The sequence below is a fragment of the Ipomoea triloba genome, chromosome 4, assembly GCF_003576645.1.
Source record: "Ipomoea triloba cultivar NCNSP0323 chromosome 4, ASM357664v1".
Taxonomy (NCBI): domain Eukaryota; kingdom Viridiplantae; phylum Streptophyta; class Magnoliopsida; order Solanales; family Convolvulaceae; genus Ipomoea; species Ipomoea triloba.
In genome coordinates, this window is record NC_044919.1 from 2,044,620 (window position 1) to 2,062,014 (window position 17,395).

Below are 17,395 nucleotides of genomic sequence, written 5' to 3' on the forward strand. Positions count from 1 at the left end.
TTTAAATTCAAAATGAAAATATATTTAAATATCAAAATTGTTTACAACAAAAAGATAGTATCATGTCCAATCCATAAATATTTAATCATTGCACTATTGCCAAACACACAAAGAAAAAAAGTCATAAAAACATAAAGTACTTGATCTTCATCAACTTGTGTTTCATCATTTAGTCAATCACCCGGTTAGCTCCAATTTAATCTCAAGAATTTGTGCGCTGTTATAAAGTTTCTCCTACACCAAAATCAGATAACACAAAGCTAAAGTTACTTGACTTGAGAAAACATGAAAACAGAAAAGTGATTAAACATGAAAACAGAAAAGTGATAGTTTCTCCTACACCAAAATCAGATAACACAAAGCTAAAGTTACTTGACTTGAGAACACATGAAAACAGAAAATTAGCAAACTATCACGAATTCACGGTATTCTTCAGCCTTAGTTCTCGTACTATATCTTTGCATGATGCATCATACATACAATTTATATAACATTATTGTTTCTCAAGCAACTCTTACATCAACTCTTACAGAGATTAATGTAATTTCCAATTACATTATTACTTAACAAGTTATTTATCTTTAGAGTATAATAGATTCATAGATACACTGTAAAACGGGGGAAAGAACAAATAAGGTGGAAAGTCTAAACATAGTAACTGCATAATAAGATGCTTAGATAGTTAGATATGAACCTGCTGAGCTTGTACAGCAGAGACCACTGCCATTTCATGGATCTAAAACATCAAATATCAATACTAAAAATTAAACAATCATTTAACACTTTTAAGCTAGGTACAATAATGATGAAAATTATTTAAGTTACTAAATCTATCACAATACAAAAATCACACTCATAGTTTTCACTTTAGCCTCCTATAATAGGAGTACTGCTTTATTTAACAAAACTGTGAGCATCTTAACAAGCAATCAGATATGAGATACCAAAAGAGACTAACAAACTTACCTGTTTTGGTTGATCATTTAGACCACCAATACTTACCATCAACAACTGCTGCTTCCATATCCTATAAACAAAACAAATTTATGAAAGCAACAAGTGGTAATATATGAAAAATAATAATCACAAGAACAAAAAAAAAAAGATGGCATAAGCAGACCTTATCATCCCTGATTTTCATGCCATTCATCTCCTCAGGCAAACAATCAACACCAACAGTGTGACCACTGGATTCTCTCATACTCAGGGGTATCTGAATTCAAAACTTCATTTGCAGACATTTATAACCCTGAAAAAAGCTAGTAGAGAGCAATATATCTACCACAAAGACATCTTCACTTATGAGGCTTGTGCATAATAGATTGCAGCTACAAAACAATAATAAGACCAAAAATCTTAATAAACAAAGAAGAAATATCATATGAACTAATAGCAAGCTGTTAAATTTCCTTTGCCAAATAACATCAAATAGTTAAATTAGTCATTAATCTCAACAGGTGATAATAAACATGAACGGCTTCAGGTAATACGATGCATTTATACTGCACATCTATCCATTTTTAATTGGTAAGACTAAAAGTGTCACAGGAAAGCCAAAGTAGAGCTCTAAGCCATTTACTTTCACCAATAAAATTACATAGTAAGAAAAACATATCGATTTAGGGCTTAATGAAATTATGAGATAGGGATAAATGGAATTAGGAATTTAGGGATTAGGGTTTTAGATTTGAGGACTAACCTGTGACGGTGGTAGAGACAACGACTAGCGAGGCGACGGGGAGAGTGTCGATGGCGGCAGAGGCGGGAAGAGTCTCAACGGCAGCAGAGGCGGGAAGAGTCTCGACGGCAGCAGAGTCGAGAAGAGGGTGCCCGGTCTCGACGGCGGCAGCGGCTGGGAGAGGCGACATTGGTGGAGGAGCGACGGAGGGAGACCGGAGGGCTGAGATGGCGAGGGACGGCAGAGCTTTTCTTGTTTGAGACGAGGGAGCAGTGCGAGAATTTGTGAGCTGAGACTTTGTCAGCTGAGTGTTTGTGAGTTGGGAGGGAAGTTTTTTTCTTTGAGAGGGAAAATGTTTTTTGCATAGTGTGTAACTGTGTAAGGGAGGGAAGTTAAAATCAAAATTTTGGTCTTTTATTAATTTTCAGTCCAATATTTTGTTGGACGGAAAGTTAAAATGCCTAATATTTTTATTTTATAACTATTAATCAATTCCGGTTTACCCATCACCATTACAAATTAGACAGAATTTCCTTCCAAAAATAGTTGTTGGACAGAAATTCCGTCCAACGTGTGAAGGTTGGACGGAAATTCCGACCAACTTTCCGTCCACCCATCTTTAACGACAGGAAGTTGAAATTTTTATAAAAATACCGACCAACTTACGGTTGGACGGAAATGTAGGACGGAAATAGCGAGATTTCCAGCAGTGGGCCGTACTCAGCTAGAGTCGGAACCGGAGCACGATTCATCCCAGCAACGGAATTCAAGTTGGCTAATAGTTGGGTCGGGTTTGGGCTTTAGTTATGGGCCATTGTTGTGGGCTATGTGTGTGTGTGTGTGTGTGTGTGAATTGGGCTTTGGTTTTGGGCCATGGGTTCGAGCCTATGTGGGGGCAAAAATTAATTATGAACAGATACTACATTCTAACAGAAGCCGTGTACTCAAAGAAATTATTATTAAAGATTTTTTTTTTACTGTAATTTTATTTTTGAAAGATTTATATTTTATTTTATTGATTTGAGTTATAATATTGCATTTTTTGTGTAATTTTGAATTACGGAGTATTATTTATTCCATTTGTTTTACTCTTTTTTTTCTTTTTTCTTTTTTTTGTATTCATCGAAGTGATAAATAAAAAGTTAGAATATTTTAAGATGTGTTCAAATAATTTCATGGATATTAAGTAAAAAACAAATAATTCTGAATAAAAAATAAAGGTTTAAATTTTTTATAAATTACTTTGGGTTTGTTTATTTTGTATTTATGATTATTGAATGATTATTTTTGCTAACTTTTTTTAAATACAGAGAATATTGGTGAAGTTTTATGCAATGACAATAAAAATAAGAGTAAATGTCAACCACTATCAAATGTTGGCTTGCTTTTAAAGAAATCAGTTTTTGTACATGACTAACTTTATGTTGTTGTTTCTAAAGTTAATAGTCCATATGGTCTCAAAGTACTTATATGCAAGGAAGATGCACAATCTGATTCGTCGACTACAAATGTTGTATATAAAGAAGTATTTAATAATTTATAGATTAATTTGATAAAATTTTGTTTCATTTTGTTAGAGCCAATGTCTATATGCAATGTTTTCCAATGGAAGCAATATGATGTATCTAAATATTATATATGGTTATTTCTTTCTCAAAATTTATAAGTTTGCCTTAACATATAATATTTATGAAAATTTGTTTATTTTTTGAGTGTGTTTTTATGTTTAAAAAAATGTCTAAAGATTATTATTTCACATCTAATTTAGATTTGTGAAAATAATTGTTTTGTAATAATGTGTGTTTATTTTAAACAATTTTTAAAAGTATATTAAACAAATACTACATTGTGTCAGAGTCAATAGTACTAAAAAATTATTTATGTTCATAATTTTATCATATCAAATCAACATAACTTTTAAATAATAAAACTTTGTAAATGAATAAACATCGTATTTTCTTATTATATATGAAATTTAATAATATTAATAGTTTTTAATAACAAAGAATTATTTTAATATTTCAAATATTTATTATGTGCATCGCAATGGTTGCCTTTTAAGTTTGAAATTAAAGGAGACAATTCTCACTAATGTTGTCTTATGTAATGACAATAAATAAAGGTGAAGCCAAAGTCGGTCTAATAGTCTTGTCTAATGTTGGACTATTTTTTAAATAAACATGTTTTTGTTTATGGACAACTTTATGTGGCGCTATCGAGAGTGAACAACCCCATTGGTCTTAAAGTTGTTATATATTGTCAAAAAAAGTTGTTATATAATGGAACATTTTCATCTTAATTGTAGTCAATAATGTGTTTATATATTGTAAAATAAATATCATAATCCAACTTTACTATTGTGTGTTATTTTATATGATTATGATCATAATGCGATTATAATAGTAAATGAACAACATAAACATTTATGAATAAAACTCATTGTAAAATATATATATATATATATATATATATATATATATATATATATATATATAACTCTAATTCTTTGTAATAATGCAACATTAAATATATTTTTTCAAATTTCAATCCGTGCATCGGAGGGGTAGAATACTAGTTTTGCTCAATTAGTGTCATGACGTACACTACTTTCACGTAGGAATTAGTGGAGGCAAATTTCAACCACAAAAATGTTTGAGTAAATCAGCCTCATTCCTTTGGGATTAGTAGAGGCAAATTTCAGCCACAAATGTTTGAGATAAATCAGCCTCATTCCTTTGATCAACATTTGACTCCTTAAACATAGCTAGCTAGTTTCACCAATAATTAATATGGACTTCACACATAAACTAACATATGTCAATTACATGATTAAATTAATATTAAGATATTAATTTTATACTAACACGTTGCATCTCCAGGCTGGCTGCTGTACCTGGGTCGATGTCAAAATGGAATCTGTTGTATGTCGACATGTCAAAATGGAATCTGGAGATGGGCGCTGCTGGAGTACGTTTCACGTTTCATCCAGAGTTTGATCTCCAAGTGTTGGCTGGGATTGGGCTGCATGAGTTCCATGGTTTCTCGCACCCCAAATTGCATGATACATACGTTTAGGGCTGGTCATGCCATTTTCATCGCACAACCACCTATCCACCCAATTCCCTATTTAACAACTCATCACATCTTCTTAATCATTAGTCCAAATTAAAGAGATCAGATCAGAAGAACAAATTTTTTTTTTTTAAAAAATGGCATCTACTTTCATTCTCCTACTACTTTCCTTCTCCATCTTCCCATTATTCATCATCCATGGCACCCAGGAGGATAAAAAACACTACACATTGATCCAGAAAACCTGCGAATTCGGCTCGCACAACTTCACGACCGACATCCACTACGACTTCTGTACGTCGGCCTTGGAGTCCAGGCCGGCGAGGGAATGCCAAACTCTGCGTGGCGTAGGCATGGCAAGCATTAGGCTCGTCATAGCCAACGTAACAGACACCAGACGCCACATCCAAGCTGTGGTGCACAGTGGAAAGGTGAGGCCATGGGTAAAGCGGTGCATTGACGAGTGCTCCGACCTCTACGACTCTGCACTCATCGGAGTGGAGGAAGCGATGACGAATTACAAGAGTCAGGACTACACTCAAGCCCAGTATGGCATTGACCAAGTCATCGATATGGCGGGGTTATGCGAGGACCTTTTCGCGGTGGGCAGCCAAGACACGCCAGCCGGCGGCTGCGGCGGGGGAGTCTCGCCGTTTTCGGCAAGGAATAACAACGCTATGGAGTTGTCTGCTATGGTGCTGGCGGTCATGCGTCTCCTTCAGGAAGGGAGAGTGCACTGATCAAAGATGAGTTTAATTAGTTGTTGTTATTTGCCTAACTTGGTAGTTTGGTTTAATTTGCTCTGTTTGCTCATGCTAAATATGAATTAGTTTGGTTTGATTTTGTAGTTTATTTTTAACTTTTTAAAGTGATTAGCTGGATGTTGAATATTTTAATTAAATTGTTAAAATTTACTCCTATATCAAAACTCACAAATCACACGTAAAAATAAACTGCATTACAAAACTTTATATAATAAAGTAAGGATGCCAACAAAAATCAAAATCTTAATACTGATTCTTAAGCACAGAGCAAGAAAATTTAAAAAGTACACCCAAATCAACGGTGTTTAGACCCCACATACTGCAATAGTAGAATAGTAGACAGCATTTTGTTGAAATGCCAAAATTATATTCCATAAACCAGTTTCAAGCTGAATTTCGGGTAAACGGGTCGTTTGAAGACTGCAGCTTTCGGAAAGGGGTAGGAGGGGCGGCAAGTGCAGACGGAAGTGGGAGAGAAGCGTACCAATTTGCATTTTCCGAATTCTACATAGGACGCCATTGGATTACGGGTAGAGGTGATTTGTAGGAGTTAGAAAGAAAGGTTAGAGACTTAGAGCATGATTGATTGTAATTTGGGAAGGGAATTATGGAGAGATGGGATTATAGAGAAACCGGCATGACAGTCTGAGAAGGAGAGTGAAGAAGGAAGGAACGGTGGCGTTTCTTCGGATGATTTGGAAATTGGAATGTGTGAAGCGAGTTGGGACAAAGGGATAGTATTTCACCACGAGATGCATGAGAAATTGAGAAGCAATTACCACTCTAACTACACGTCAAAAAAATTACAATTAATGATTTGTGTGTGCATCGAAACAGTAATTATAAAATGTCGGTACAGCAGAAAAATCAATTATAATTTTCTTTTAATAAAAAAATCAATTATAGTTCATAATGTGAAATGACATTTTAACAAAAAAATTATAATTAAGTTTTTGAACAACGCAAATTAATGCAATTACACCTAAAATGACGAAGGATTCCCTTCAAAGTCTCCGGCTAGATTTACCATAATTTGAACAAATAAGTTATAAAATTCTTAAACAGATTTACCTCTTTATAGTTTAAGCTAATTTGCTATAGACAATATATATTGATTTTCTTCCTTGTAGCATTTTGCCGCCTAGAGTCAGAAGACGAATTTCACCCGATCGGCGATCATTGTAACGATAATTAGAACAAAAAGAATTTATAAAAAGAAAGTCATGCTTATCAAAAGAAATGGAAAACGAAACAAGCCAGTCGGAAACTACAAATACAATAGATGGTTTGGGCGTTGTCGAAGTCCTTTCAGGCCCAAAACTCCCCGCAATTACAGAACTCATCAAACCTGTTCCTTAACCGCTTTGTTTCAAGTCCGACCAGACAGCTATTTGATATAAAGGTTTCCTCGACCAGTCACAACTTTTTCTCTTTGGGCTTGTTTGGTTATCAGCGGTTAGCGGTCAGCGGTAACGGGTTGTGTTAGCGGTTATCAAATAGCGGATCGGGTTGTGTTAGCGGTTATCAAATAGCGGATTGTATTAGCGAGTTTGACCAGCGGAATGTATTAGCGGTTTGTAAAAAGATGTTTGGTAAATTTAACTGTTTAGATTAGCGGTTAACATGTAAAATGACCAAAAAGGTATACATATATTTAATAATAATTTAATCATAATAATAATGTTTTTAAATTAAAAAATTTAAAAAAAAATAAAAAGGAAAGGGGAGCCGCTGTGAGCGGCTCCCCTAAATCCCCACTTATCCCACATCGATGGGATAAGTGGGGAAAGGAGCCTTCCTATATTAGCGGTTTTTATAGGAGCCTCAAGGCTCCAATTTCATTTTAACGGTGGCAGGCTCCAATTTTGGAGCTTGCCCCATAGTTTAAATTTTTTTATTTTATTTATATAGAGGGTGTTTTGGGGAAATTTCCGAAATTTCCCCAAAACGCCAATGCAACACGCTAGCAGCGTGTTGCAAATTGGCGGTTTGGAGCTGATCCGCTGCTCCAAACCGCCAATAACCAAACATAGTTTTCGGCGTTTTGGTCAAAACCTTTGGTCAAAACGCCGAAAACGGCGGATCCGCCAAAAATTGGTGGATCCGCCACTAACCAAACACACATAGTTCTAAAATTTTCAGACATCTGGAGGGCTGACATTACAGCAGGAAAGCAAACCAAGCATGGCTTCTTATGTCTTCTTCAAAATATAGCCAAGAAGAATGCCGATGAAGCCAATAATAACAACATACATAAGTGAAATGCCACCGTGCCCTCTATTGTGTTCGCGTCTCAACAGCTCCTACACGGGACAAAGACCACCAAGGACAAAATGTTAGAACATGCTACGAAAACACATCTCAAAGTGCCGAGGTGTCACTGCGTTGTGTTAGATCTGAGGTTGCAGAGTGGGCTCATATTGTTGGGAAAAATCCCACTTCCTGTGACAATCAAAATCACAGATCCGACACGGTACACAAATACGAGATAATACACAATAGCCCAAAAATAAATATGAACACAAGGAACACAAGATTTACGTGGAAAACCCCAAAACCACGGGGAAAAACCACGGGCCACCAACAACAAAATATTCCACTATATCACAAATCTTGAGTACAAAGTTTCAGGCTACCACACGAGCCAAACATCTACAAATCATCAAATACAACAACTCCTAGGCCAAATACATTCTTATAATATTCACAAGCTAAAAGAAATAATATCTCGTACTCAAAATATTCAATTTCCAAGACTAGGATAAAAATGAATAGAAATATTACGAGATTATCCAAAGAGATGCCTGGAATAAATAAGCTGACCTCTCTAAATATTTGATGAAGAAAATACCCAAGAGCTAGGCAAACCCACGACAAAATAGCACGGCAAAACTACACCAAAGATGAAGGAGAAAATAGTTTGTTCCTTCTGCTGATGAACCGCCGAACGCCAAAAGAAGAGGAAGAAGAAAGATGAGTTTTTCTTCCTCTGCTGAACTGCCGAACTCACTGCCTCTCTGTGTTTCTCTCTACTGGCCGAAAAAAGAGAAGAATGGGAATGAAAATAATTCATTCCTCTGCTGCCCAATACTACCGAGAGAAGACCAAGAAAATGAGGAATAAAATATTGTGGAATATTCCTCATCCATTAAGGACAAAAGGGAAACAAACAAAGATTAGGTGAGTGTCCCATTTTCTTTGTCTGCCATCTTGCTTCTTCACATGGAGGGACCCAACACATATAAGTTACGAAATCTATTTTGACTTCGAGAGGCATTGAAATGTATATCACTAAGCTGCTAAGCATCTTGTCACTATTATTAACAGTTTCTAACATAGTGTAGAAGTGGAGGGTTAGCGGAAAAGTAAAAGAAGAGCAGACGGAGACTAATTTCACTGGTTTAGTATGGTTTGATGCGACTCTTGGGTCTTTAACCGAAAAAAAAAAAAAAACTTGGGTTAATATAGGTTGGTAACATCAGCATTTCTGTTGAAGGGATATATCTCCCTATACTTATATTTGGGAGTTGTCATTTACCCCTCAAAAATGACACCTCCCTTGACCGTTCATCACAAATCTTACGGCTGATAATTTTTTATTTAACATTTGGATTTATTTTTCTTTTCAATTGCCCTCAATGTTTAATTAAATTACAATATTGCCATTTTTCTTTCGTTTTCTTCCCCTTCCCCGTAAAACCCTGAGCTATTGGGTCCCTCTAAGGAAAGAAAATAAACATGTTTTCTTCCTCTTTTCCGTAAATCCTTGAGATATTGGGTCCCTATAAGAAAAGAAAAAGGCAAAGGTAATGGAAAATGAATGTTACATTTGGCATCATGTGGAAAAGGAAATGGTTATTCCTTATCATTTTGGTAGTGGAAAAAAAAGTTGAAAGAATACATACTCTCCATCATATTCCATTCAGCAGAGGCAGCAAGCAAGAAATTTTTTTCTTCCTCTCATTTCGGCAGTAAGAATGAAGAAACCATTTTTTTGTCATGCATCTTTGTCCTGGGTTTGCTGAGCTTCTTGGGCAACAAGGTATGTATTTACCTTTATTAAACCAGTATGCAATTCCTACATTTTTTTTTATTTGCAGTTGTAGTAGCGACAACGGGGCAGAGCAGCGGAGACCTGTGGCAGAGCGAGGCAGCAACCGGCCATCTGACGGAGGTGAAATCTAAAGCGGAGTGGAGGCAGAGGCGGAGGACCGGAGTCTCGCATTCTTGCACTCTCGCACAGGAAGAAAGAAAAAACCTGCTTACACTTTGAGAAATGGGAAGATAAGAAAGCATGCGTACAATTAAAAAAAATCAACAGCATGGTGTACACTTTGGGAAAAACAAAGGTGGTCTCTCTCCTACTTTTGTTAGTTTTGTAGGCTTGTGCAGGCATGCTAAGTTGCTAACCATGCTTTTGCCATTGTCCATTGTCCAATGTATTTTATATATTTATATTAAACATTATATTTGTTAGTGGATGCCACACTCACACACACCATGTCATTTAACATAAATAACCATGAAGAAGCAGGCGCCATAGCCAGAAAGATATCATCTTTCTTTATTTATTTTTTTAATTCTGTTAGAAAAAAAAAAAACCGTTTTTGCATGGAATAAGAAAGAAAGCAGAAACTAATGTTTGGGTCTTGTGATTCTGAGTTTCATGGGAAAACACAAGTAAAAAAAAGTGCCTTGAGCCATTAAATCAAATAATCGTTGAAGCCGTGAAGCAGTGAGCAGGATTAGTTTGGCATGCTCCACTTGGCTTTTTCTGCAGGTGGTTTTTTTCAAATGGCCGAGGAATGATGGCATCTCAGGTTGTTTCTTTGTTTTTGGAAATGCATCTCATCAGATTGTTAATGTCTTCATTGGGCTTGCGAATGAATGGGGTACGGACCAAGGTATTGCAAAGTTTCATGGTCGAGGAACCACAGTCAGATTTTTTTTTTTCATCGTATTTTATGTTTGCAAATGATATTTCTGGCGGTGTTTGATGAACCAGAATTCCGATTTTGTTTTTCGGCTTTGATGCTTGAATGGAGACAAGTTGTCTAATAATAGTTGGCAGCCTTGTCTTTTTTGCATTGGGTACCAAATATTGCTTTTCTTATCTTCCCAAAAGCTTAAGACATGGCATTGAAATTGGAAAGGATAAATTATTCTTTATTGAATAATTTATCAATATTTCAAAGATGAATTGTTTTAATTGATTGGTTTTTAATAAGCTTTTGGAGTTTAGTTCTCGGTGTATTTGCACCATTTGGATTTCGAAAGTTAGGCAAACTAATTGGATTATCATCTTTGGTTCAAGTAATTCATCTGAGTTTATGGTGGAGTCACTATCTAACAAAGAGCACCGTTGATTGGAGATTTGAATTTTGTAGATTCGAGATTTGATTGGAATTTGACACTTGATTTGAGATTTTACAAGCCTTTTGTCAGACTTTGGGACAGTTTTAGACTGAGATTAAATTTCTTATTTAATGTAAACCTTTTGGAATTTGCCATCTGCAAAATAATAATAATAATAATAATAATTGGAATTTCCCTCGCCTATGTTGAGGCAATTTTGATTTTCATGATTGTAATCAGGGTAATGTCCAGCTGCTATCTGTACAGCTTTCTGTTTTAATTTACATTTAGATTTAAATTTGTCGAAAGAAATTTTTTTTTGTAATTTGCTTATTGAATTCTCATCTAAAGGTCTCACTTTTGGCAGACAGCTTTTCTTGTGTCCACTTAATTGACAATGCTATAATATGTTGACACCTTTTCTTGAGTGGAAATGTGGAATGGAAACGTGGATTATTCCCTTGTTCAAAATAGTGATTTTGTGGTGCTGGCTGGCAATTGAAAAATTTTCAAGGGAAAGAAGAATTCAATAGTTTTTTTTGCCAATGCAATAGTATAACACAATTTTTTAATCTATATAACAAAATTGTGAATATAGAGTTCAAAAAATTATAAATATAGAACTCAAAAGTTGTGAATATAGAGTAATATAATTTTGTATATTGAGATTTAAAATTGTGAATATAGAATTCTAAATTTGTAAATATAGAGTTCTAAATTTGTGAACACATACTTTAATGAGTTAGCTTATTAAGAACAACATATTTTGAAAAATGGTCAATATATTTGTTTGGTTTAATGTTAGTTAAAATGTTGACATGGGTAAAGAATTGTTTTGTTTTTTTTTTTTAGAGAAAAGAATTGTTAAAAATTAGTTTTTTAAAGTATGACAATTTATGAAATTTAATTATTTTAAAAATATACATTGTATGAAATTTTAAAGAAATGATGTGCTACTTTTTCTAAATTGTATTATTTTTTCATTTAATATTCTAATTTGAATTCTTGTGTTTATTATTGTAGTTTTTTTTTTATGTATATTTATATGGTACTTTTAAAATTTTTAATAAGAATTGGTTGTATTTATTTAAGTTCAATTCTGTATATTTGTATGGTAATTTGTTTATGGCTATCAATGATCTTTTGATAATTTTATTTTTTTAATATATAGAATCTTGGTGAAGTATTTTGTAATCAAATTTATCGTCAAAAAGTAAATGATATTGACTTACATATTAAAGGACGGGTGTTAATTGGGATATTTGAGAATTCACTTGGTAAGCCACTTGGCTAATTATTGTGATAAAAGTATTTTAATATTCTATATATATATATATATATATGCAGACAAAAAGGAATTACTTTATGCAAAATAAATGCACTGGTTTTAATTAATATTAAGCTTAGCCGACAGCTTGGAAGGGAGAACAACTTGGAAGCCAATAGCTTGGAAGGGAGAACAACTTGGAAGGGAAAACAACTTGGAAGCCAACAGCTTGGAAGCCAATAGCTTGGAAGGGAGAACAACTTGGAAGGGAGAACAACTTGGAAGCCAACAGCTTGGAAGGGAGAACTCTTTCATTCTAATTTATTTTCAATCTTATACATAATTTTTAATTACTTTTTGTAGGTATGGTAGTTGGTGAGGAAGTTTGAGCAATTAATGATTGATGCATTGTAAAAGATTAACATATGATTACATACCTGGTTTGTAGTTATGGGATTATCGTTGGGCATTCGCGCAAAACGCGTGCCCATGACTAGTAGGTTAATATAAGACCTAGTTTATTTGGCTGTTTATGTTAAGCTGAACAAGTTATCATGGTGCTCTAATGGCATGTTTGGTTCACACAAACACAGTATGAACGGGATTCCAAGCAATCTCAATTTCTTTTGCAAAGGGGATTGAGATTTCAGAGCCCCTTCCTTCCCCCGCCAGTAATTGCATTTCCTTATTGGCCAGGAATTGACCCATTTTTTAGACAAAAATGCCCACCTCCAGCCTTTATGACCAAACTCATCATCATCTCACCTCTACGCAATTGCCTCATCACCATTAGCCATAATTCTCGGCTGGAGAACGACAGCTAATGTGACTGAGGACAATGGCAGGTAACCAACGTCCTTGACCAAGAACACCCCGATCTCTCCTTATTCTTTCTTTTCTTTAAAAAAAGTTTTATTTTATTTAATGAGTTAATTCCATTTTTGGTTCTAGATTTATAAGTGGCAATCCACTTTTAGTCTTTTATTTTCAAAAGATCTCTCTTTGGTCCTAGTATTGACATAATCATTTTTTGTCCTCCATCAACAAAATAGTTTAAATTTCGTATAATATAAGGGCATCGCATTTAAGTCTTCAATTATGATTTTCTTTTTCAAAAAAATACAAATAAAAATATAGTGGGTCAACCCACTTTGTATAAAAAAAGATCAAAATGTCCTTGTATTTAACGACATTTCAACAATTTTGTTGGCAAATGACCAAAATGGTCATGTCACAATAATACTAAGACCAAAGCGGGATATTCTTAAAAATGACTAAAAGTAGATTGTCACCTATAAATCTTGGACCAAAAATGGAATTAACTCTTATTTAATTTTTAGAATTTTAATATTTTAGGACTAAAAGTGAATTGTCACTTATAAATCTATGACTATGACCAAAAATGGAATTAACTCTTATTTAATTTTTAGAATCTTAATATTTTAGGAATTTGAGGGTATGTCAGACATTAAATTTTATATATTCCTTAACCCAACCAAACGACAAAATGTTACTCTTCATGTGTTCTTTCTACAAACCAAATTATTGAATAGCATTCTTTTTATATTCCTTCCCTTCTCCATTACATATGGAAACCTATTCCTATTCTCTCCATTTTCATTTCACAAACCAAACACCAAACATGTAGCAAACACAAGTACTAGGAAAAGGAAAATGGGTAACAACGTAAAAAGCATATTATTTTGATGAATCACATAAATTAGGAGAGCTCATTTGTCATTGTTCAAGTTCATTTTCACAGAAAATATACACCACACAAAGCACCACCTAACCTTTCCTTAATATATCTACTCTATTAAAATTATTAAAATAAGAACCATATCTTGTAGATGTCACTTGGTTTTCCTAGTGTCACACTTGTGGGGAGTTGTCCAAATCCATTTACAAAGTTATTAACTTCAATTTCAGGTATTACGAGTACCTTGAATAAGCTCTCTAGAGCAATATTTATATGCAGTAACAAACTCCAAAATGTGAACTTTTCAGACATAGTAGCTAATAGTATTTCTTCTTTTATTAATTTATTTATTATGGTCCAAAGTAGATTTAGTCAAAGAAAGCAAGAAGCCAGCAAGACAGATTTATCAATAAAACCCTTACCAAATCTTGCTGTAGCTTGTTATTAAGCTGAATGGCAGAATTTTTCTCCTCCGTCAACTTTGAAATGAGAGCTTTTGTCTGAAATTGAAAACAAAGACTCTGCTCAGCTTTTAATGTTAAGATCAGAATTTAACATCTAACAGTCAAATTGGTTAGAATCTCTAGTCACATTTTATCAGAAGAAACTCACTTGTGTATGAGAAATCTAGTTAAAGACATGATGACTACAAAACATCAAAATAATGAGTCATGACAAAATACATCTAAATGCTTGGAAATGGATTAAATCTCTACTTGGAAGAACTAAGCATGCAGACAATTAGTGGGGGAGAAAAACCGCCTCAATATAATGGGTTGGAATACTATTTTATTCAACCATGCCCATAAAAAGAAAACAACAATATCATCATGAAATAAACAACAGCCACATCCACATCTACGCAACTCTAAATTTCTCATCTGATGATCCAACTATCACACCTGCAAGGAGCCCTATCATAAAAATAAAACTTCAGAGATCAGTTCAAATTTGAGAGAAAATTCCTACTAGAACACAGGAGCCTGTCCAATATACAAATTTACCATTAAATTCATCTCCAATGTATACTAATGTCCTCATAAACTAAAGAGGTCGCACTATTACCTATCAAAACCATATGTAATATGCCAAATGGTTGGGCAAACAGAGCAAACCATAGGCCACATGTCATTTTTACAATCCTTGCAAATTGCAATCGACTAGCACTGTATTCCAATAAGTCAAATACCAAATCCAAGAAAATCCTAGTGTGGAACTGCTTCAGTGCCTAAGAATCCACACCTCTTTATGTTTACTCCAGTTTCATGAAAGCTACAAAAACACAATCTTCACCAATCATTATTGCATGGACCATGGTCCACACAGCTGTGTGGACCATGGCCCAAAACGACGCCGTCTCTCCACTTAAGGAGAGACGGCGCCGTTAGGTCTCCCGTCTTTTTTTTTTTTCTTTTTTTCTTTTTTTCTTTCTTTCTTTCCGCGACACAGACACAGACGCAGACTCTTCGGACGCCATTTTTGCTGCTTGTATCATCACTCTTCTGTCGTCATTGTGGAGAGACGCAGCAGACTCGGACGCCATCGCCATCTCCACTGCTTCCTCACTCTCCACGCCATCGCCATCGCCACAAGAAGACAGACAAAACCACTCCATTGCTTGAGGAAACAACAAATTCTTGAAGGTAAACATCTCATTCCTTGTTCAAGCATAAATTTCCTTGTTTATTGTTTTTGAGCAGGTTGTATTTGTGTCCATAGTAGATTATTGATACGCATATAGTACATTTTTTATTGCCTATGGTTCTTACTCGTTTTAGGTTAACCTGGCATGTTTTGGAACTTGGAAGAGGAGACTGACTATATTGCTATGAATTACAGAGTATTAGGTTACCCTATATTTTGGACTTCAATATCAACTTTGCAGTTCTATTAATTCCTGCCTCCTATTTTCATGGTTCTCAAAATGCTTTAAGAGTTGTTGAATTTCACAATGTTTGATTGGAGGGAGGGGAAGAGAACAGAAAAACAGGGCATCTTCATTATATGTCTTAGGTTCAGTATATTATGTTTGACAATGTTTGACTGCCTCATTATATGTCTTAGGTTCAGTATATTATGAGATTCATTTGAGTTTTATCTGGCAAACCACTCTCTGTTGCTGTTGCTGAATTTTGTGCTATAAGTGAAGGTGAACACCTAAAGTGAAATGACCATCAGTAGTTATATTATAATCACTGGCAGAGAGGGATTAAATAAATCATGTGCCTTAATTACTTGCTGAAGGATTCTTAGCATTATTTGTCTTGAAGGGAAACACTTGTTCAAAAGCTATAAGTAGGTGGAATTTGTTAACACCTACCCCCGGATGTTCAAAAGTCAAATGAAACAACCACCACACGCCCTGCTGAACACAATGCACCTACCAATCTCCAAGAGACTAAAAAGAGCACAACAACAGTAAAACCATTGTTTGACATGTAAGTAAAGACTAAAATTTCTGATTAAGGTACATTATTTATGTGCATTAGATACATTCTTTTTATTGATCGGGTACATTATTTTTATGTGGCAGTGTAATTGAAGAATCGGAGTCTGATTTTGAACATGTCCAACATGGGGAGAGAGAAAACAGAAAATTAAAAAATCTTCCATTGAAATTGAGGTCTCCATTTTGGACGACAAACAAAGAAAAACTCTCCTTTGTCAATGCAAAGCGAAAGCTACTGTCTGATTTTAAATTCATGGACCCGTCGCCTGAACATCCAGCTGAGTAGGTTACTGATAATGTTTTATGCTAATATTTGTCTTTAATGAGTATTAACAAGACATTTTATTGCAGTGAGTCGCTGTATAAGTATAAAAGCTACTACATTGGAAGAGACCAGTTCTTGACTCTACGGAGTGGTTGGGTAGAGAAGTGTATTATAGATGTTTGGAGCTTTCAAATGAATAAAAAAAATATCAACCGTGGAATGGGTGAGCCAAAGTTCATCTACTTCACTACCAATCCTATTGTAAGTGGCTGGACTTTCACTTATATTACAACATTATATTGATAATGGAATCTTATTTATTGTGAGATATTCTGCACAGGGTACATTATTTTTGTTCACAGGGTACATAATTTTTGTTCATAGAGTACATTATTTGTGTGCATAAAAGTTAGGTGTATATAGTACATTATATTTGATGGTGTTCCATTTTAATCATTATTATTTGGCCATGTAATATGTTATACTTACAAATATCATTTCATGTTCAGATGCAAATTGATGATCGGATGGTAAGAAAAAAGAAATCTCTCCAAGTTCAAAACAAAGACAATTCAATCAATGTATGGATTATGAGCTTCAATTGAATTCCAACATTGACATTTCTGATGCAAAACTGGTAATTTATAATACATAATATTATAAATTAATAAATTCTATGAAAGCCATTTTATATATACTCATTGTTTATACTTCTAAAATCATATGTCTTTAGATTTTCTTCGCTGTTCTACGCCATGATCACTACTTCATCATTTGCTTGAATTTCAAGAAAAGGGTTGTCCAAGTCATTGACAACAAAACACTTGGCAAGGGTTCAACTTTGTT

At 34.5% G+C, this 17,395-nt stretch overlaps 1 protein-coding gene and 3 long non-coding RNA genes across 7 annotated transcripts; 2 read left to right on the forward strand and 2 right to left on the reverse strand.

Annotated features, from left to right (window-relative positions):
* LOC116015599 lies at nucleotides 1–2,014 on the reverse strand. 4 transcript variants are annotated; one of them, XR_004097669.1, is made up of 4 exons: nucleotides 1,121–2,014; nucleotides 1,003–1,027; nucleotides 695–736; nucleotides 1–234 (listed from the first exon to the last, which is right to left on the reverse strand). It is a non-coding gene; the product is annotated as an uncharacterized LOC116015599 (long non-coding RNA). The 4 variants fall into 4 exon arrangements; XR_004097666.1 differs by having other exon boundaries at nucleotides 967–1,027; XR_004097668.1 differs by having other exon boundaries at nucleotides 1–736.
* Nucleotides 2,015–4,887: 2,873 nt separating this feature from the next.
* LOC116017815 (putative invertase inhibitor) lies at nucleotides 4,888–5,490 on the forward strand. The gene has a single exon (XM_031258458.1). It carries the CDS (start codon nucleotides 4,888–4,890, stop codon nucleotides 5,488–5,490), a length of 603 nt encoding a protein of 200 aa, XP_031114318.1.
* Nucleotides 5,491–7,637: 2,147 nt separating this feature from the next.
* Nucleotides 7,638–8,609, reverse strand: LOC116017779. Its single transcript, XR_004097961.1, has 2 exons — nucleotides 8,338–8,609; nucleotides 7,638–7,817 (listed from the first exon to the last, which is right to left on the reverse strand). It is a non-coding gene; the product is annotated as an uncharacterized LOC116017779 (long non-coding RNA).
* Nucleotides 8,610–9,261: 652 nt separating this feature from the next.
* Nucleotides 9,262–10,599, forward strand: LOC116017780. Its single transcript, XR_004097962.1, has 2 exons — nucleotides 9,262–9,556; nucleotides 9,615–10,599. It is a non-coding gene; the product is annotated as an uncharacterized LOC116017780 (long non-coding RNA).
* Nucleotides 10,600–17,395: the final 6,796 nt, after the last annotated feature.

Coding starts and splice junctions, on each gene's coding strand:
- LOC116017815 (XM_031258458.1), top strand. CDS start 4,888: ATGGCATCTACTTTCATTCTCCTACTACTTTCCTTCTCCATCTTCCCA.